Genomic DNA, 22,512 nt, shown 5'->3' with positions numbered 1-22,512 from the left:
TTGTTTATAGATGTACAATAAAACTCCTGATAGGAAGTTGCTATTTGTTATAAATTTGTGACATGATACAATGTACATCAATGAACATATAAAATATAAATGTGACAGATTGTAGCCAAAGGCTGATTTTCATCTGCATTTCATTGCAAAGAAACAAGCCCAGGGCTCCCACTAAGTCAACGTTATAGTGAGTTGTATTTTTCATGCACTTATTTTTGCTGTATTTATCTGACACAAGTGGAAAGCCGGTCCATGAAAATAATGCCTACATTAAACTGGTCCGTGGTGCAAAAAAGGTTGGGGACCACTGCTATACGGGACATCAATATGGAGACACTGTAATCTACTGCACATTAATTTCATCATGCTCCTACCTGTGGTGTTTTGCTATGCTTTCAAACAAGCAAAGTGGGACCACTTTTTATTGGCATTTTAGAAGCAGCCGTGCAGTGTATCTACATTGACACCACTTTTTTGTTCTTACTACTGAAGGTGCATGGGAAGAAGGCTGCACTTACTGTACTCAAGACACAAACAACGCATACATTACTTCAATAGTTTTTTTTAATCATATATAATATATATTTGTAATAGAATATTTATTAGCAATATATATTCTATGTGAATGTTGTTGAAAATATATTAAAAGACAACCAAATTTGTTTTAATCAGCCCGTTAAGTCATCTAGCAGCTATTAAATTATTAAAACATGTTGCTGAATAAACAATGCGTCTAATATGTTTTATGTCTGACCGTCCAAGTATGTAAAGTTAAAGTACCACTGATAGTCACACACACACTAGGTGTGGTGAAATTAATCTCTGCATTTGACCCATCCCCTTGTTCCACCCCTTGAGAGGTGAGGGGAGAAGTGAGCAGCAGCGGTGGCCGTGCTCGGGAATCACTTTGGTCATTTAACCCCCAATTCCAACCCTTGATGCTGAGTGCCAAGCAGGGAGGTAATGGGTCCCAGTCTTTGGTATGACTCGGCCGGGGTTTGAACTCACAACCTACCGATCCCTGGGCAGGCACTCTAACCACAAGGCCACTGAGAAGGTTTGAAACGTACACTAGGATGTAGGATTCTCTCTGTCCATCGTGTTTTTGCAGCGCAACCACTCCTCTGTCAGTTAGCACGTCCTTCTGACACGTGCTAAAGAAAACACAAAGTAGTGTTCTCACGACGGTCATGAGTGCTGATGAATCACATTGCGTGTGCTGTATAAAATATTTGCATTTTCTCCTCCAAGTAAAGTGGGCGTTGTGATGATCAGCATATTTTTGCTTATCAATTAAAGGCCTACTGAAATGAAATGTTCTTATTTAAACGGGGATAGCAGATCCATTCTATGTGTCATACTTGATCATTTTGCGATATTGCCATATTTTTGCTGAAAGGATTAAGTAGAGAACATCGACAATAAAGTTCGCAACTTTTGGTCGCTGATAAAAAAAGCCTTGCCTGTACCGGAAGTAGCGTGACGTCCCAGGTTGAAGGGCTCCTCAAATTTCCCCATTGTTTACACCAGCAGAGAGAGCGATTCGGACAGAGAAAGCGACGATTACCCCATTAATTTGAGCGTGGATGAAAGATTTGTGGATGAGGAACATGAGAGTGAAGGACTAGAGTGCAGTGCAGGACGTATCTTTTTTCGCTCTGACCGTAACTTAGGTACAAGGACTCATTGGATTCCACACTTTCTATTGTGGATCACGGATTTGTATTTCAAACCACCTCAGATACTATATCCTCTTGAAAATGAGAGTCGAGAATGCGAAATAGACATTCACAGTGACTTTTATCTCCACGACAATACATCGGTGAAGCACTTTAGCTACGGAGCTAACGTGATAGCATCGTGCTTAAATGCAGATATAAACAAAAGAAATAAGCCCCTGACTGGAAGGATAGACAGAAGATCAACAATACTACCAAACCCTGGACCTGTAACCACACGGTTAATGCTGTACCGCCGGACGAAGCCTAGCAATGCTGTTGCTAACGACGCCATTGAAGCTAACTTAGCTACGGGACCTCGACAGAGCTATGCTAAAAACATTAGCTATCCACCTACGCCAGCCCTCATCTGCTCATCAACACCCGTGCTCACCTGCGTTCCAGCGATCGACGGCGCGACGAAGGACTTCACCCAATCATCGATGCGGTCGGCGGCTAGCGTCGAATAGCGCGTCTGCTATCCAAGTCAAAGTCCTCCTGGTTGTGTTGCTGCAGCCAGCCGCTAATACACCGATCCCACCTACAGCTTTCTTCTTTGCAGTCTCCATTGTTCATTAAACAAATTGCAAAATATTCACCAACACAGATGTCCAGAATACTGTGGAATTTTGCCATGAAAACAGAGCTGTTTGTATTGGGATACAATGTGTCCGAATACTTCCGCTTCAACCATTGACGTCACGCGCAAACGTCATCATACCTAAACGTTTTCAACCGGAAGTTTCCCGGGAAATTTAAAATTGCACTTTATAAGTTAACCCGGCCGTATTGGCATGTGTTGCAATGTTAAGATTTCATCATTGATATATAAACTATCAGACTGCGTGGTCGGTAGTAGTGGGTTTCAGTAGGCCTTTAAGACAGACGCAAAATGGATTGCACGCCTTATTCTGCTCACTTAACAGACTTTACATATTGTTCTACTAAACCAGGGGTGGGCAATTAATTTTTACCGGGGGCCGCATGAGCAACCCGAGCACTGCTGGAGGGCCACATCGACAATATTTCAATTAAATTTTGCTCAATATTATTTTTTATATATACCATAAGATAAATAATAATAATAATAATAATAATAATTAATAATAATAGTAATACTTCAACATAGTGTGTGTAACAGCATTCCATGACTAATATAAATAAATTAACATTAATAATAAATGACAGTAAAATAAGCACACGTATGACTGAGGAGTCATAGTGTAACTTTGTGTGGTGTTTGAGTTGTCCGACTTTTTGTGTGGCCATAAACGCAGCAGTGGTTTAGTGCTATGCGTGTTGGTGACAGATGACAAGTTGGTTTTGGCCTGGTTTGTACGGCAGAAAATGACTAGTTTTTCGAGATAGAATTGTTTTACTCATGTTTTTGGTGTGGTTATGTCCGAATATAAACAGTTTTGCTCAATAAAGTGATCGATATAATTCCTGTCCTCGAAGCATCTCGATAGACGTTACAATAATTGAACGGTGTTGACGAACACCGTTAGGGCCGCTTGTTGTCACTGTCACTCAAAGTTGCATTGCAAAATTACATAGAATACATATGTTTATTTTGTTTAGAATTCAGATGGGATTTGATTTGGTGCGCGGCATATATTTGCTGCGCGCAGCAGACGCTTGAGCAGTGCGCAATTGTGCAGGCACGCACCTTAGAGGGAACGTTGCTTTGCAGTCCATGTCTTGTTGGAAACACGCCATTCTTCATCAACTTTTCTCTTTTTAGCGTCTCGGGTGTAAACCGTGCATCACTTGTCGCTGCGTGTGCACCTTCACTCACAGGTTACACACGCCCATAAATAATACTTTTCAAAATAAAAGCAGCACAGTTGTATTGCGCGCATGACATAGATGTTTTTTCAACTTTATTTTGTAATTAATGATTGCAGCTGTTCACATTCACTCACAATCACGCACACGCATACGTCCATACGGAAGAAATACAAATAACGATTTTCAAAACAAAAGCAGCACCGTTGTATTGCACACTCGACATAGATACTTTTTAAAATGTATTTTGTAATTCATAATTGGCCTCACGCGGGCCGGACAGGGACGCACAAAGGGCCGGATGCGGCCCGCGGGCCGCAGAATGCCCAGGTCTGTTAACTAAACAGACGTTAGGTAAAACAGCTTTTCTTGTGCTATCAAGTTTGCATGTGTTTTAGAACACGCAAATACAGGACAGCCTTAAGTGGAACTCCTCTGTTGTTTGCTAACTTGTCTAAACTTCAAGTTGTTTTTTTTCACAATGTCTCTATGTTGAATTGTGAGTGACAAGAAGAAAAGCTCGACTCGGATAGTTTGGTGTTACTTGTTGGTTTACGTAGAAATAGAAGATGCCCGGTGTTTTTTTCAGACATTTTTCTCGGGGAAAACTTATCTAATGGGGATTTAGCTCTTCAGATTGCGCTGGTGTACCTAATAAAAAGGCTGTTAAGTGTCATAAAATAATGCAAGATAACCATTTTAAAGCTCATAATTGGAAAATGAAAAAGCAGTAAATGTGATAATGGTTTGCTACCCCCCTGTTTATGTGGCTAGTCTAATTACATCTGTTTACATCATTTCTAGGATTAAAATTGATTGGTAAATGATTGATTTCCACGCGTAGGCGCTACGAAACAACAAAAGGAATGGAAGCAGCAGGAGCATCATGAGCGCGCTGCTTGAATCCGGTGAATGTCTGGTTTGTAACGTCGGCAACAAAAATGACTGCTAGTGTGGCTGCTGAAGAAAAAAATAACCCACATATAGGGTTGAACGGTATGTTGAAATAACTAGTAAGTGTCTCGAAAAGAGTGTGAGGATTTACATGCTAATACACACCGCTCGCACTCTCTATGAGACAGGAAGAAAAAGAAGAGTAAAGCCAGACCAATGTCACAACAAAGGCGAGTGTGTGCTTGTGAGGAAAAAAAAAAGGGACCACGCAGGATTAATCTCTTGAAATAGGCCACGTTAACCTGTGGTGCTCATGGGTCTTGGTCTGGTTTAATCCTTGAGCAAACAATGCCCGCATAGATACACAACAATAATGTGTGTGAATATGAGTTATAGAGAAGGGATCAAGTTGGAAGAATGACTGCCCCACTAAAGACTGAAAATAGCACGATAAATACTATTTGTATATTCTGGTTTACACGTAATATTATCAGGTGTATTAATTGGCTGCAGGCGAAAACTTTTAATAAGTGTCTTGGCAATATTTTAACTAGTGCTGTCTAATAGAGTAGGAAGGGAATTCATATGTCCCCATTCACTGCCGTTTACCTGACACATGAAACGGGACAAATTTATGGCGTGCACTATCCACTTTCGACTGCTTTCGACTGCGTCTCCACCCCGTCAGCCGTCACTAATCTCATCTGTTTATGTTGTTAACTTCTGTTAGCGAATTAGCACAGAAGCTAACGATAGCTCTTCTCTGCTACTCGCTCCGTGTGTTAAATGTTTAGCTACAACTTGGTTTAAAAATGACTCCCCCCATAGCCGGTGCGGAGTAAACTACTGTAGTGTCACGGCTAGATGGCTGAAGAGTAGTTTTAAACTTAAAAGCCAGCGGCTTTCACCGCAGTGAGCGTGACGAAGCTGCATATATCACAAGTGTGAGGCTATACACCTAAGGTAATGAACAAAATGAACGAAAATTGGTTTGACATAGTAACGGCTAACTAATTACTTTATAAGAATAAACAACACATTACATTACGAGGGATGGCGTGACACAGTTGGGAGAGTGGCCGTGCCAGCAACCTGAGGGTTTCTGGTTCGATCCCCAGCTTCTACCAACTTGGTCACGTCCGTTGTGTCCTTGAGCAAGACACGTCACCATTGCTCCTGATGGGTCGTGGTTAGGGCCTTGCATGGTAGCTCCCGCCATCAGTGTGTGAATGTGGAAATAGTGTCAAAGCGCTTTGAGTACCTTCAAGGTAGAAAAGCGCTATACAAGTATAACCTATTTACCATTTACATTTACTACTTGCAACAAAAATGAGTGCTTTCAAAGCTGGTTCCATCCTTCCATCCATCTTCTTCCGCTTATCCGAGGTCGGGTCGCGGGGGCAGCAGCCTAAGCAGGGAAACCCAGACTTCCCTCTCCCCAGCCACTCCGTCCAGCTCTTCCCGGGGGATCCCGAGGCATTCCCAGGCCAGCCGGGAGACATAGTCTTCCCAACGTGTCCTGGGTCTTCCCCGTGGCCTCCTACTGGTCGGACGTGCCCTAAACACCTCCCTAGGGAGGCGTTCAGGTGGCATCCTGACCAGATGCCCGAACCACCTCATCTGGCTCCTCTCGATGTGGAGGAGCGGCGGCTTTACTTTGAGCTCCCCCTGGATGGCAGAGCTTCTCACCCTATCTCTAAGGGAGAGCCCCGCCACCCGGCGGAGGAAACTCATTTCGGCCGCTTGTACACGTGATCTTGTCCTTTCGGTCATAACCCAAAGCTCATGAACATAGGTGAGGATGGGAACGTAGATCGACCGGTAAATTGAGAGCTTTGCCTTCCGGCTCAGCTCCTTCTTCACCACAACGGATCAATACAGCGTCCGCATTACTGAAGACGCCGCACCGATCCGCCTGTCGATCTCACCATCCACTCTTCCCTCACTCGTGAACAAGACTCCGAGGTACTTGAACTCCTCCACTTGGGAACGCTGGTTATCTAGCCATAAAACACATGGGCAACTTAAGCACTTTGCATGTTTTTTAAGATACCGATATACGGTATGTCTACCACCATTCGGACTAAAAACATTGCTGTATCAGTGTTGGTCCATATCGCCCAGCCCTACTACATATAAGCTCGCAAGTGCATATCTCATTTGCCTCAAAAAGGCTAGAATAAAAACAGTGGATATTTTTTGAGGTATTCAGATCGGCCCATCTGGTGTCAGCTTCGGCACGGTGGCTCCGGTATGGTGGCGGCACATGCCGAAGTACACTCCCACTTTATGACGGGGTCTTGGGTACTCAATTTGCCTTCTTCTCAAGGAGGGACGAGGAAGGTTCAAAGATTAAGTGTCTGATCATTCGACTGAATCGAAGTGTCGAATAGTCGACTATTCTAAGAGACGCCTAATCAATTGTGTTTCATTTTGCATAAGCAAAAAGAAAGACAGAAATGTATAAGCACTTCCCGTGTATAAACATTTTTAACATTATGTTTATGTTAACAAAAAACTTCTTCCTACATTGTGTGCTTAATACTTGGTGTGTTGGCAGATATGTTTTTTGGGTTTTCAGGTTGACACTAACAGAACAACTGCACATTTACGTGCCGTATTTTCCGCACTATAAGGCGCACCTTCAATGAATGGCATATTTCAAAACTCTGTTCATATATAAGGCGCACCGGATTAAAAGGTGCACCTATGCATCCATTAGATGGAGCTGCGCTAAAGGGAATGTCAACAAAACAGTCAGATAGGTCAGTCAAACTTTATTAATAGATTACAAACCAGCGTTCTGACAACTCTGTTCACTCCCAAAATGAATAAACAGCTGATTTACTCGTGTTACAGTAAATCAAACGTTAGTGCAATCACAATATAGTAACACTCGAAATAGTGCAGAGCAATAACAATATCAATAACTCAACGTTGCTCAAACGTTAATTTCACACAGCACAACACACAAAATAAACATGTAAAGCTCACTTTATGAAGTTATTCCTCATCCACGTATCGCTCAAATTCTTCTTCTTCAGTGTCTGAATTAAACAGTTGGGCGAATACGGCATCCAAAATGCCCGGCTCCGTCTCATCGAAGTCATCATTAATCGAGTCAGTGTCGCTGCTGTTGTCTGGCAGTTCAGTGACAATTCCTGCCTTCCTGAAAGCTCGGACCACAGTTGAGACTGATATATCAGCCCAGGCATTTACGATCCACTGGCAGATAGTGGCGTATGTCATCCGGCGCTGTCTCCCTGTCTTGGTGAACGTGTGTTCGCCTTCTGTCATCCGTGTTCTACTGCGTGACTGATCACTTTGAGTTTGAGTGTGTCTCTTAATAGGAGCCATTTTGGGGTCTTTACATAAACACACAAATGGAAATGAAACTTCATATATCCCAGCATGCACCGCATGCTTCTTCTTCTACGGGGGCGGCTGCTTACCATAGAAGAAGAACCTCTTCTTCTACGGGGGAAAATGAAGTCGGCGGCTGCTTACCGTAGTTGCGAGACCTAAACTTTATGAAAATGAAATTTAGGTTTGTTGTGGCTCAATATTGGTCCATATATAAGGCGCACCGGATTATAAGGCGCACTGTCAGCTTTTGACAAAATTGGAGGGTTTTAGGTGCGCATTATAGTGCGGAAAATACGGTATACGCAAACTTCCCGCAGTCATTCCGCGCTCCAGATGGGACAATTGGGTTACATTTTTGATCAGATTTTCCTCTTTACTGACTTATATATGTTGTTACAATGTTGGATACTCACGTTAAACAATGTCAGATCATAAAATCGTAAGGTTCATGCATTTGGGCGTGAGCTTGCACATAGCCTCCGATCGCTGTGTTTTGCAGTGTTTTTTTCAAACAGTGTGACATCACAGTGTGGTGGAAGTACTTATTTGCACATTTCTAGTATCTGCTCTCATTCAGCCTCCTCCCCCTCTGCTTTAATTATCTGCTGCCTGGATCCTCCGGTGCTATTCCCTCTCGATTTGTGCTCTCCCGCCTGCTCTGATGTCTATAAAATAAATACAATATTTTATATGGGACTGTTTTGTCAAGATGGGGCTCTATGAAATCTGATTAGCCGCTGAACTCCGATAGGAAAAGACGGCGATATGTAATTTTCCAACATAGTTTGAGGGACCAAAAGATAAGGTATTACTTTGATCGAATCGCGTCATGAGCACAATATTACCGACGTGTGACATGCAGTGACATAAATGCTGGTAAAAGCAGCTTGTTTATGCAGCTCTGTATAGATCTGAGAGTGTGCAGGTTTACCTAATGTTATGACCAGTGAATCTATATAATGTTTATAAAGTTTATTTTTGACCGTATCTGGAAAAAAAAAACACCACTAATGTTTGTCTTTAAGATGCATATTTAACATTTACAGGTACTGCGTCTTCCTACCACCTCCAAAGACATGCACCTGGGGATAGGTTGATTGGCAACATTAAATTGGCCCGAGTGTGTGCTGGCCCTGCGATGAGGTGGCGACTTGTCCAGGGTGTGCCACGCCTTCCACCCGTGTGCAGCTGGGCTAGGCTCTCGCCACTTCCGTGACAAGCGGTCGAAAATGGATGGATGGATGGATGGATGAATAACAAGGCCAAAAAAAGCCTGGGTAGTACAATTGTTTGTATCTGACACGTTTTGGCTACTTTGTCTCTGCAGCCATCATCAGAGGTGTCACGTGGTGTTGTTGTGACGTTGTCTGTGATGAGTTACATGGATTGTACCATCCCACCTGAGGTAGTGGGATGGCGGCATGGGTCGGAGAGCAGGATGGGCCGCCCTTTGCTGTCTGATGGTTTGTAGGACAGCCGGAGTTTGGCCCTGCAGGACTGTGTCCCAGGTGTGGGAAAGTTGGTAGGCGCCTTCATCCTGGTTTAGAGTCTTTGGGGCACGCTTCTTGATTTTAACCGCCTCTGATCCCCTGGGGGCGATGGCAGACAGCAAAAGGTGGACCGCCCTCCCTCCGGGCCAAAACCAGCTTGTGGCTAATGCCATAGCATTCCTCAGTGTTTGCTTTTACAATAACAATGTCGCTCCAGCTTCGTGATTATACAGGTTACGGAACGTAAATAAAGTATTGCTGGCGGTTTTTGGATATATTTTTAAAGTGATTTAAAGACAGAATGGGTTTCTCCAATTAGCTGCATTGCTAGCCACCTAGAATGGGCCGATTATTACTAATTAGAATGCAAAAAAAACACTTTTCTTGTCTTTCATAAGGATTGTGAACAATAGGCAAAATGCAAGGCCCTAACCATGACCCATCAGGAGCAAGGGTGAAGTATCTTGCTCAAGGACACAACGGACGTGATTAAGATGGCGGAAGCCGGGGATCGAACCAGGAACCCTCAGGTTGCTGGCACGGCTGCTCCGCCACCGGTGCCACGAAGTCCGAAATCATTCATCACAAATGCCTCAAACCACAACAACATCCTCGGCTCAGATCCCACATCAGGGCCACAAAAAGCTCAACCCAATGGGAACAATGAGAAACCTTGGAAGGGACCGCAGATGCGGGTACTTAATTGTATGCAATTTTATTTTTCATCAGCTTTTTATGAGTCCCTTCTTTTGAGGTTTATTTGATTGGTGTTTATTTTTGTAATCAGCCTGACCTAAGCCTTGATAATAATCTTTGTGATTAACACATGCCGTTATATAATTTGACAAGGTTTATCGTGTTAAACTGTAAGTAGGTTAGATACAATTGATTATATTGAATACGATTAATAAGATTATAAATCATCATCATCATTTCTTTTTATTCCTTTCATGAAAATGCATATATACAAGCCATATACAGTTGACACTTTGATTGTTTTTTGTTTCTTATACATTTCCATGATCAGAAAGAAGCAGATGGAAGATCCAGTTGTAATATTTAGGTGGGACGCTCTGTAGCGGAAAAGTCACACCCCAAGGTCAAAAAGGTTAAGAACCCTTGACCTAAGTGTTTTAAATGTAAATTAAAATCATCATATGTCCTCTTGAACAATGATGATGGATTTACTCATATTAACACAATCATTTTAACAGACCTGATTTTAACATTTTTATTTGCTTATTGCTATACAAGTATAACAGGCGGTATCTAAATATCACTAAATGAAACACAAATAAAATAAAATTACAGAGGTTTTTTTCACCTTTTTTTTGCTGAATTGAATCTTATGTTGCAGCCCGTCTTTATTGCTCAGTTAAAGGGAACCATATATGCAAAATAAACTTCTCCTACCTGGTACCTGCTGTTGTGTATTTGGGATATGCATACATATGAATTCAAACCATGGCGGCATTGCAGAGATATTTATATTTGTAAAACAATCTTGCCTTCCTTCCTCCTTCCGCCAAGCGACCCGAATGGAATTTGCTCCTTTTGTGACATGCGGCTGCTAGACTTTTGACAAGAAAAATAAAGTTTGATCATATTAGGCCTATACTGGCTCACCTGCACTGGCTTCCTGTTCACTTAAGATGCGACTTTAAGGTTTTACGACTTACGTATAAAATACTAAAAGGTCTAGCTCCAGCCTATCTTGCTGATTATATTGTACCATATGTCCCGACAAGAAATCTGCGTCCTGAGAACTCCGGCTTATTAGTGATTCCCAGAGCCCAAAAAAAGTCTGCGGGCTATAGAGCGTTTTCTATTCGGGCTCCAGTACTCCGGAATGCCCTACCTGTAACAGTTAGAGATGCTACCTCAGTAGAAGCATTTAAGTGTCATCTTAAAACTAATTTGTAAACTCTGGCCTTTAAATAGACCCCCCTTTTAGACCAGTTGATCTGCCTCCTCTTTTCTGCTCTTCCCTCCTCTCCTGCGTGGAGAGGTTATCAGGAGACCACAGATGAAGTGCTAGCTGTTCAAAGACAGGACCCAGGGTAGACCCCTCATCTGTGCATCAGTGGATGATGTCTCTGTGCTGCTGACTTGTCTCCACTCAAGATGATCCCCTGCTGGCCCCACTATGGACGGGACTCACACACTATTAACTAGATCCACTCGACATCCATTGCACCGGTCCCACAGGGGGGGGTCTCCACATCTGCGGCCCCCTCCAAGGTTTCTCATTGTATCCCATTCGGTTGAGTTTTTTCTTGCACTGATGTGGTATCTGATCCGAGGATGTCGATGTGGCTTGTGCAGCCCTTTGAGACACTTGTGATTAAGGGCTATATAAATAAACTTTGATTGATTGATTAATTGATGGTGCCACATGTGACGTCAGCGGATATCCCCATATATAGTATAAGTGTACCCAGATTGCCTTGTGCGGGGCCACAATTATACAGTAGTCCGACCAGTCCGGCGCTGTAGTCAATAAGGTCCTTCTTTTTCTCTATCCCCTTGTTGTGGGGCAGACTGACTAGTACATGCACATGAATCCTCCGCTGTTACCATTTCTAATACACAGTGGTGTATAATTCCAATTAATATATCTCAGTAGACTCGCTATAGAAGAGCTAAAAAGTACAACAAAGTGGGTGGGGAAAAGACGCAGTTGAAGTGGGGCCACGTAAAAAAGACCGCCCACAAAACGACACATTCTGGAGAGACGGTCAGGAAACTGCTTAAAACGGTCTGTAAAACATATTCTGTACAAAAGTGTGATGAAAGAACCACCATTACATGTTATGTAGACCACAAAGAATTGATTGAAATTTAGAACAAATATTATATTATGGTCGCTTTAAGGACTATAATGAATTGGAATCAGAATCGGTGCCATTCAGCAAACAGTGGCTTAAACAATGAAACTTTTACAGTTTTGAACGTAATACTGCAAAAATCTATTATGACCAAAAGGGATGACTTCAGAATGTATTACACTTACTCATAGCAGACTAATAACATGAGGCCGCCATTGCCAAGAACCCGCAATATGACATAATTAATGACTTACTGGTCACAGCTCTTATCAGTTCAGTGTGTACCATCCCTCATTTCCCAATTTGCAGTTATCCCAATTTGACAGTGTTGAAGTAGCTGCACATACCTCCAATCTTTTTCTTGTTAACCAAAGGCTGAGCCATCATTGATTTGTCTACAAGCTAGTCGACCCAAAAGCATATTTGGCTTTAAAATGGTGTAAAAAAAACCATCCTTATGCTTGGTGTTGTGAAACTCAAGCGGTGTAATTAAAAATGGTTCGCTTTCCTTCCCGTTCTATTGATTTGTGGCGCTTTTGTGTAAATGTCCTTTGTGCGTTTTCCTGCGACTCATCTTTTTGAACTTACAAATAAAAGGAACACTAAATTACAGATAACAGCAGAGAATCTGTTCCAACCACTTCTGAAGTGCACTTATTCAATTAAACGCTGCTTGGGAAGACCATCCTATCTCCGTACATGTGTGAGGCAAGACTTTCACAAAGCCAATGATCCATTAACGCTGGAGTGCACCTCGAATGCAGGCATGATCCGCTTGAAGGCAATTCTCGTCTCCTTCTCGAGTGACTGAAAATGATCAACTCCAAAGCAGGTCTGCAGTGGCATATTTATTGCCCCGGTTCTGACCCAAATGCTAATGATAGCTATTAAGGCTGGGCTGGCTAATGACATCAAGGGAGCGGTGAACGCAGCGGAACCAACTTGGGTGTTTTCATGTGGGTAAGATAATGTTAATGGGATTAACACGGTGTACCTAAACCTGCGCTGAGGTAAGCACAGTGAGGCCCTATTAAAAATACATTGGCAACAATGGCGTTATAAAAGGGATTGAATATGGTAGGACATATGCTCAACTGTGAGAGGTGTTCTTAATGTTGCTGTTGCAAACTACACTGACAGATACTATAAAAATAACTGATAATTTTTTTTAAAGACAACAATTAAGTCTCTCCTGCCAATATACTGCTGACGATGTATTCATGCTACTGGGTGAGCAAGCGTCTGAGCACAAATGCGACGCCCATGCGTCGAGGAAGTGATGCAAGCTGTTGGAATTCCATTTACATCTCATTTCTCCTACATCTTATACTCAAGTTTATCCCATGACTGTGCTTATTTTGGCTTAAAGTCTATTGTCATTCATGGAAAACCCTATGTATTTGTCCAGAGAAGGCGGGAAGGCAAGATTTGACAAAATTGACAAAATGGCGGCGCATGAGAATGCAGCGGCTCTGCTAACGCTCTTGGGAGTGTAGAGCGATTTGGCAAAAAACACCCGTCATTTCTGTCAATTTCATGGCTGGCTCAAAGCGTGAACACTCTGTGATCACATATGACCGACAGACAATTCTGGATGTGGATGGATCGGGTCGTTATAGACTGAAAGATGCATGTACGGTGGACCTCCTCGCTAGCATGGGAATACTTCGTGGGCTACATCGAGCGGCCTTTGTAGCAGCGGAGTCAAGTGCTAGCGGTGACCGCCAATGGAGACGACATAGGCGGTGCGAGCGGAAGCAGAAGCGGGGATGCTGAGCTGGGCTAACAACAAAGAGAAAAGCTAACCAAAGAAACGTGGAGTCTCCGGGTAAGAAGCCATTTAAACTAGAACTAGCCGGCGTCAGGCTGGATAATCCCTGCACACATAGCAATTCTCTTAGAATAAAACACAACTCACATAATGTTTTTTCTTTTGTGACCGTGTCAGAGGCAGACATACATTGTACCGAGGTAGCTAACTATGATGCGTTCAGTTTATCGCAACATCAAGCAAACAATCTGAATATCCCCGTCGTATCAATTCCTAGATATGGTCGAAACTATTTAAAGTGCAATACGCATAATAAACGCAACATTATTAATATTGCTACTTCGGATAATTTCAACAAACAATCCTCAAAACAGCCCACTACCTATAATATGGGCTTTTTAAACATAAGATCATTATCTTCCAAAACGCTATTAGTTAATGAAGTCATTAAAGACAACAAACTTGACGTCGTTGGTCTCGCCGAGACCTGGCTCAAACCAGACGATTTTTTTGCGCTAAATGAAGCATCTCCTCCTGGCTATACCAATACACATGTTGCCAGACCTCTTAAAAGGGGAGGGGGTGTCGCACTAATATACAATGAAAACTATAATCTTACACCTAACCTAAATAATAAATATAACTCGTTTGAGGTGCTCACTTTGAGGTTTGTCACACCACTGCCTCTCCACCTGGCTGTTATCTACCGCCCCCCTGGGCCCTCTTCGGACTTCATCAGTGAATTCTCAGAGTTTGTTGCCGATCTAGTGACGCACGCCGACAATATAATCATAATGGGGGACTTTAATATCCATATGAATACCCCATCGGACTCTCCATGCGTGGCGCTCCAGACTATAATTGATAGCTGTGGTCTTACACAAATAATAAATGAACCCACGCATCGCAACGGTAATACGATAGATCTAGTGCTTGTCAGGGGTGTCACCACCTCTAAAGTTACGATACTCCCGTACACTAAAGTAATGTCCGACCATTACCTTATAAAATTCGAAGTTCTGACTCATTGTCAACAAACTAATAATAATGATAATAACTACTATAGCACCCGCAACATTAATGCTGCCACAACGACGACTCTTACTGACGGTGTAATGGCACCATTCCCAAATTATGTGGGCTCTATTGATAACCTCACTAACAACTTTAATGACGCCCTGCGCGACACCATTGATATTGTAGCACCGCTAAAGCTAAAAAGGGCCCCTAAAAGGCGTACCCCATGGTTTACAGATGAAACTAAAGTCCAGAAATGATCATGTAGAAAGCTGGAACGCAAATGGCGTGCGACTAAACTTTTCCATCAAGCATGGTGTGATAGTTTAATAACTTATAAACGCATGCTTACCTCAGCTAAAGCTAAATATTACTCAAATCTCATCCACCTCAACAAAAATGATCCTAAATTTCTGTTTAGTACAGTAGCATCGCTAACCCAACAAGGGACTTCTCCCAGTAGCTCCACCCACTCAGCAGATGACTTTATGAATTTCTTTAATAAGAAAATTGAAGTCATTAGAAAAGAGATTAAAGACAATGCATCTCAGCTACAACTGGGTTCTATTAACACAGATACGACTGTATATACGACGGACACTGCCCTCCAAAATAGTTTCTCTCTCTTTGATGAAATAACATTGGAGGAATTGTCAAAATGTGTAAATGGGACAAAACAAACAACATGTTTACTTGACCCAATTCCTGGGAAACTTATCAAGGAGCTTTTTGTATTATTAGGTCCATCAGTATTAAATATTATAAACTTATCACTTTCCTCTGGCACTGTTCCCCTAGCATTCAAAAAAGCGGATATTCATCCTCTACTCAAAAGACCTAACCTCGATCCTGATCTCCTGGTAAACTACCGGCCGGTGTCCCACCTTCCGTTTATCTCGAAAATCCTCGAAAAAATTGTAGCACAGCAGCTAAATGAACACTTAGCGTCTGACAATCTCTGTGAACCTTTTCAATCCGGTTTCAGGGCAAATCACTCTACGGAGACAGCCCTCGCAAAAATGACTAATGATCTATTGCTAACGATGGATTCTGATGCTTCATCTATGTTGCTGCTTCTTGATCTTAGCGCCGCTTTCGATACTGTTGATCATAATATTTTATTAGAGCGTATCAAAACGCGTATTGGGATGACAGACTTAGCCTTGTCTTGGTTTAACTCTTATCTTACTGACAGGATGCAGTGTGTCTCCCATAACAATGTGACCTCGGACTATGTTAAGGTAACGTGCGGAGTTCCCCAGGGTTCGGTTCTTGGCCCTGCACTCTTTAGTATTTACATGCTGCCGCTAGGTGACATCATACGCAAATACGGTGTTAGCTTTCACTGTTATGCTGATGACACCCAACTCTACATGCCCCTAAAGCTGACCAACACGCCGGATTGTAGTCAGCTGGAGGCGTGTCTTAATGAAATTAAACAATGGATGTCCGCTAACTTTTTGCAACTCAACGCTAAGAAAACGGAAATGCTGATTATCGGTCCTGCTCAACACCGACATCTATTTAAAAATACCACCTTAACATTTGACAACCAAACAATTAAACAAGGTGACTCTGTAAAGAATCTGGGTATTATCTTCGACCCAACTCTCTCGTTTGAGTCGCACATTACGAGTGTTACTAAAACGGCCTTCTTTCATCTCCGTAATATCGCTAAAATTCGTCCCATTTTGTCCACAAGCGATGCTGAGATCATTATCCATGCGTTCGTTACATCTCGTCTCGATTACTGTAACGTTTTATTTTCGGGCCTCCCTATGTCTAGCATTAAAAGATTACAGATGGTACAAAATGCGGCTGCTAGACTTTTGACAAAAACAAGAAAGTTTGATCATATTACGCCTATACTGGCTCACTTGCACTGGCTTCCTGTGCACCTAAGATGCGACTTTAAGGTTTTACTACTTACGTATAAAATACTACACGGTCAAGCTCCTGCCTATCTTGCCGATTGTATTGTACCATATGTCCCGGCAAGAAATCTGCGTTCAAAGAACTCCGGCTTATTAGTGATTCCCAGAGCCCAAAAAAAGTCTGCGGGCTATAGAGCGTTTTCTATTCGGGCTCCAATACTATGGAATGCCCTCCCGGTAAAATTTAGAGATGCTACCTCAGTAGAAGCATTTAAGTCTCATCTTAAAACTCATTTGTATACTCTAGCCTTTAAATAGACTCCCTGTTTAGACCAGTTGATCTGCCGTTTCTTTTCTTTTCTTTTCTACTCTGCTCCAAACCCGGGGTGGACCGCTAGCCTGTTCATCAGATGGGGACATCTCTACGCTGCTGACCCGTCTCCACTCGGGATGGTTCCTGCTGGCCCCACTATGGACTGGACTCTCGATGATGTGTTGGACTTTCACAATATTATGTCAGACCCACTCGACATCCATTGCTTTCGGTCTCCCCTAGGGGGGGGGGGGGGGGTTACCCACATATGCGGTCCTCTCCAAGGTTTCTCATAGTCATTCACATTGACGTCCCACTGGGGTGAGTTTTCCTTGCCCGTATGTGGGCTCTGTACCGAGGATGTCGTTGTGGCTTGTACAGCCCTTTGAGACACTTGTGATTTAGAGCTATATAAATAAACATTGATTGATTGATTGATTGATTTAACTGTAATGAATGTTGAAGCGAGGGCTATTGAAAATAACGAGTTGACTCATGTGATTAATCACAAAAAAATATTGTATTAATCATGTAAACGCAGATTAATCACACCATTTATTTTGAGCGCACTTGCTCCTTTTTTGGTAAACATGGTGTGTGTTTTTATACAGTCAATGATCAGGTTAATGCATAAGTCAGTGCAAATATGATTGGGGAGACTCTGAACAGTGTGCTCACTTCAAAATAAACCCTGATTGGATATTAGATAGGGTATGGTACCATACCATACCATATATTGAGAAGGGATCAAGTTAGAAGAATGTATATATTGTTAGAACTTAATAGATAGTGATACCAATATCAATATCCCTTATCGATGATGGTATTATTTGGTACTCTTATCGGTACTTAATGTAATTTGTGTAAATAAAGATGTGAAAACATTCATTTTTTATGAGCATTTTCCATCCATCCATCCATCTTCTTCCGCTTATCCAAGGTCGGGTCGCAGGGGCAGCAGCCTAAGCAGGGAAACCCAGACTTCCCTCTCCCTAGCCACTTCGTCCAGCTCTTCCCGGGGGATCCCGAGGCGTTCCCAGGCCAGCCGGGACACATAGTCTTCCCAACGTGTCCTGGGTCTTCCCCATGGCCTCCTACCGGTCGGACGTGCCCTAAACACCTCGGCGTTCAGGTGGCATCCTGACCAGATGCCGGAACCACCTCATCTGGCTCCTCTCGATGTGGAGGAGCAGCGGCTTTACTTTGAGCTCCCCCCGGATGGCAGAGCTTCTCACCCTATCTCTAAGGGAGAGCCCCGCCACCCGGCGGAGGAAACTCATTTCGGCCGCTTGTACCCGGGATCCTGTCCTTTCGGTCATAACCCAAAGCTCATGACCATAGGTGAGGATGGGAACGTAGATCGACTGGTAAATTGAGAGCTTTGCCTTCCGGTTCAGCTCCTTCTTCACCACAACGGATCGATACAGTGTCCGCATTAGTGAAGACGCCGCACCGATTCGCCTGTCGATCTCACGATCCACTCTTCCCTCACTCGTGAACAAGACTCCGAGGTACTTGAACTCCTCCACTTGGGCAGGGTGTCCTCCGCAACCCGAAGATGGCACTCCACCCTTTTCCGGGCGAGAACCATGGACTCGGACTTGGAGGTGCTGATTCTCATCCCAGTCGCTTCACACTCGATCACCGATCCAGTGAGAGCTGAAGATCCTGGCCAGATGAAGCCATCAGACCACATCATCTGCAAAAAGCAGAGACCTAATCCTGCAGCCACCAAACCAGATCCCGATGAGAAAGCTCACAGCGTGGGGTGTGGACTAATCTTCCTCCTAAATTTATTATGTCCATCCATCCATTTTCTACCGCTTGTCCTTCTTTGGGTCACGGGTGTGCTTGTTCAAAATGGAACAGAATAAATAGTTATGTGTTTATTTTGTTAAGATTTTAGGTTTGATTTGGGATTTGGATTTTGTGTGCTGCATAGATTTTCTGGACATGGGAGCAGTGCACAATTGCGGAAGCGCGCACCTTAGAGAAAATAAGAATAGCCCAATGGGGTTATCAAATTTATTAAAATTAGAATATTGTATGATTTGTGGTTTTGTTTTAATTTGGATTAAATAGTATGAGTATATATTAGTTGAGTGTATGCATAATACATTTTGTCATAGAGGCTACTGGGGACTGTGTGGGCCCTTGCTGGATGTGGACCCTTGGAGTTGACATCGCCCCTGCCTTAATCATGGCCCTGCTTAGAGTAACAGTCTTCCTGGACTGACCCAATTAGGAACTGGTACCAAAAATACCGGTGCATGGTATACCTCCCTATTAAAGACTTGGCATTTTATGTTTTACTTTTACTTTTGACCTTCTTTTTACACTTTAATGCCATTTAAGAACATTAAAAAGGGACATTTAAGACACATCAGCGACAAAACTTACCTTTGCATCACATACTCATCATTAAAGTCTGTTTTAGCATGTTTGTAATGGTAAATGGGTTATACTTGTATAGCGCTTTTCTACATTCAAGGTAATCAAAGCGCTTTGACACTATTTCCACATTCACCCATTCACACACACATTCACACACTGATGGCGGGAGCTGCCATGCAAGGCCCTAATCACGACCCATCAGGAGCAAGGGTGAAGTGTCTTGCTCAAAGACACAACGGACGGGGCGAGGTTGGTAGAAGGTGGGGATCGAACCAGGAACCCTCAGGTTGCTGGCACAGCCACTCTCCCAACCACGTCACGCTGTCCCGTTTGTGTTTTATTTTTTACCCTGTTTAACTTTTTCTAACTTTTTACATCTCATGAGGCATTTAAGAACATTAAAAAAGGCCCATAAAGACACACATCAGAGACTACACTCATTTTTGCACTACATATTTGTTATTAGAGACTGTTTCATGTTTTGTTTTGTTTTACTCTTGATACTGGTTGACATCTTTTTACACTTTAATTACAGCATAAATTTACAATTTTGCTGTACAGTTAGTAAAGTCTGTATGTTGGACAGTGGAGTTCAGTGGAGTTCCTATTATTCTTATTCTTTTTCTATTTGGGCTCCAATACTATGGAATGCCCTCCCGGTAAAAGTTAGAGATGCTACCTCAGTAGAAGCATTTAAGTCTCATCTTAAAACTCATTTGTATACTCTAGCCTTTAAATAGACTCCCTTTTTAGACCAGTTGATCTGCCGTTTCTTTTCTTTTCTTTTCTACTCCGGGGTGGACCGCTAGCCTGTCCATCGGATGGGGACATCTCTACGCTGCTGACCCGTCTCCGCTCGGGATGGTTCCTGCTGGCCCCACTATGGACTGGACTTTCGCTGATGTGTTGGACTTTCACAATATTATGTCAGACCCACTCGACATCCATTGCTTTCGGTCTCCCATAGAGGGGGGGGGGGTTACCCACATATGCGGTCCTCTCCAAGGTTTCTCATAGTCATTCACATTGACATCCCACTGGGGTGAGTTTTCCTTGCCCGTATGTGGGCTCTGTACCGAGGATTTCATTGTGGCTTGTACAGCCCTTTGAGACACTTGTGATTTAGGGCTATATAAATAAACATTGATTGATTGATTGATCATGAAATGGAATATTTTGTAAAGATAAATAAGATCAAATTAACCTACATTCCACTTCAATTCTAAACAGTTTGCCCATGTAAATGTGAAAGGTGCCTACCGGTGTTGTTGCGGTAGGGGCCAGTGTCTGGCCCTTGGCTCTGGCTGAGGCTCCTCATTGGACCCTTGCTGTGGTAGACACGTTCCTCATATATGGGGTCTATATGGTGCTCTGGGGACCCCAAGGGTCGAAGAGGCTCCTGGCTGTTCTGACTACTGTATGAGCCACGTGAGGCTGCAGAAAAAAAACAACAAAAAAAAACGTGAAAACAACCTCAAAGATGAACAGGTCAGATAGGACAATGCATTGAATAGATGGCGGTCATAATAACCCTGAAAGCTTAAGAGGGTAAAGGAAAAAATAGGTGAAGTTGAACTATAAGTGCATTATTATAAAAGACAAGCAAAAAGAGAAGCAACAAGTGTTACAAGACGGTATAAAAAAGGACTATTTGTCTCTACTGCTGTAGAATGTACATTTACATAAAGATAGTGGTCTGTTCAAAAAGCACACATTTAGGATTGGTGTGAAATAGACCAAGGTGACATGCACACTGGAAGAAAAACAGATAATGATTAGCAGGTAATAACAAGAGAAAGATGTCACTGCATTTCATTCATTTTTCATTAATCTCCACTGAACACATTGCTGTTTGTCAGCAATAAAATAATGAGACGCTGTGTGTTTGGCAGGAGACCCAAATTCACACGCTTTGACAGCAGGCATTTGTTCATTACATTGCACAACTGTCGGGCAGGGAGGGGCCTCACTCTGACTACAAGAGGCTCAATTCAATCAGAAAAGGACTGGGAGATGAGTCAGTACGGCTGAGTTGGGAAAGCAGACAAAGTGGGAGGATTTCATCACATACATGATGACATAGAGTGAGAGAAAATGAAGGTCCAGTGAAGCTATCATGTCATATTAGGGCTTAGTTGATGGCGAGTTGCGTGCTGAGAGAATTCCGGTGCCCAACTCCGCGATTTAAACCTTTAAGTGACTGCACTATAAATGTTACCCTTTTATTGACCAGGGATGTAACGATATGAAAATGTCATATCACAGTTATCGTCACCAAAATGATCACGGTTATCATTATTATCGCAGAAATTAATTTGCTCAAAAAGTACTTAAACATACTCTTTTGACCAAGTTATGATTTTTTTAATGACTATAAATACATAATTGTTAGAAAACCCACTAATTGTCATGTTTTGTATTTCTTCTGCTTCACCGATAGTGTTTTAGTCTTAGTACCGTATTTTTCGGATGATAAATCGCAGTTTTTTTCATAGTTTGGTCATGGGTGCGACATATAGTCCGGAGCGACTTATGTGTGAAATTATTAACACATTACCGTAAAATATCAAAAAATATTTTTTATCTCATTCGCGTGAGCGATGAAGCAAATGGCAGCAATCGTCACACACACGTCAGCAATCGTCACTCACACGTCAACCAATAAGAATTCGGCGGGGGAAGGTCATGGCAGAAGTGCATTGTGGGCCATGGTATGCTAACTGCTATATGCTCTACGCTACTGCCGTAGCTATTAAAATGGATCACATCCACATTGGCGGTAACTTATAAAAACTGAGGAGGGCTGAACTAAAATGGCACCGAAAAGGAAATCATATACTGCAGATTACAAGCTGGACGTAGTGAAATATGCAGCAGAGAACTGCGATCGAGCAGCAGAAAGAAATGACATACCAGAGGCGACACCGGGGAGGAAGATTTCCTCGGATTTAGCGATCGGGAGTGACAGATTGTTTAGTAAACGTATAGCCTGTTCTATATGTTATAGTTATCTGAATGACTCTTACCATAATATGTTACGTTAACATACCAGCCACGTT

The 22,512-nt window shown here is 42.7% G+C and overlaps 1 protein-coding gene across 5 annotated transcripts in view; it reads right to left on the bottom strand.

Moving 5' to 3' along the window:
* Nucleotides 1–22,512, bottom strand: part of ctnnd2a (catenin (cadherin-associated protein), delta 2a) — a 726,237-nt gene that overhangs the window by 308,829 nt on the left and 394,896 nt on the right. For all 5 annotated transcript variants that reach the window (XM_062021144.1, XM_062021148.1, XM_062021145.1 and 2 more), the window contains exon 11: nucleotides 20,714–20,887. In XM_062021144.1, coding sequence (XP_061877128.1) covers nucleotides 20,714–20,887 — 174 coding nt within the window. The remainder of the gene's footprint in view (nucleotides 1–20,713; nucleotides 20,888–22,512) is intronic.

The sequence above is a fragment of the Entelurus aequoreus genome, linkage group LG15, assembly GCF_033978785.1.
Source record: "Entelurus aequoreus isolate RoL-2023_Sb linkage group LG15, RoL_Eaeq_v1.1, whole genome shotgun sequence".
NCBI classification, from domain to species: Eukaryota; Metazoa; Chordata; class Actinopteri; order Syngnathiformes; family Syngnathidae; genus Entelurus; species Entelurus aequoreus.
Note: the sequence above shows the minus strand (reverse complement) of the source record. Positions and strands in the feature narration are given on the sequence as shown.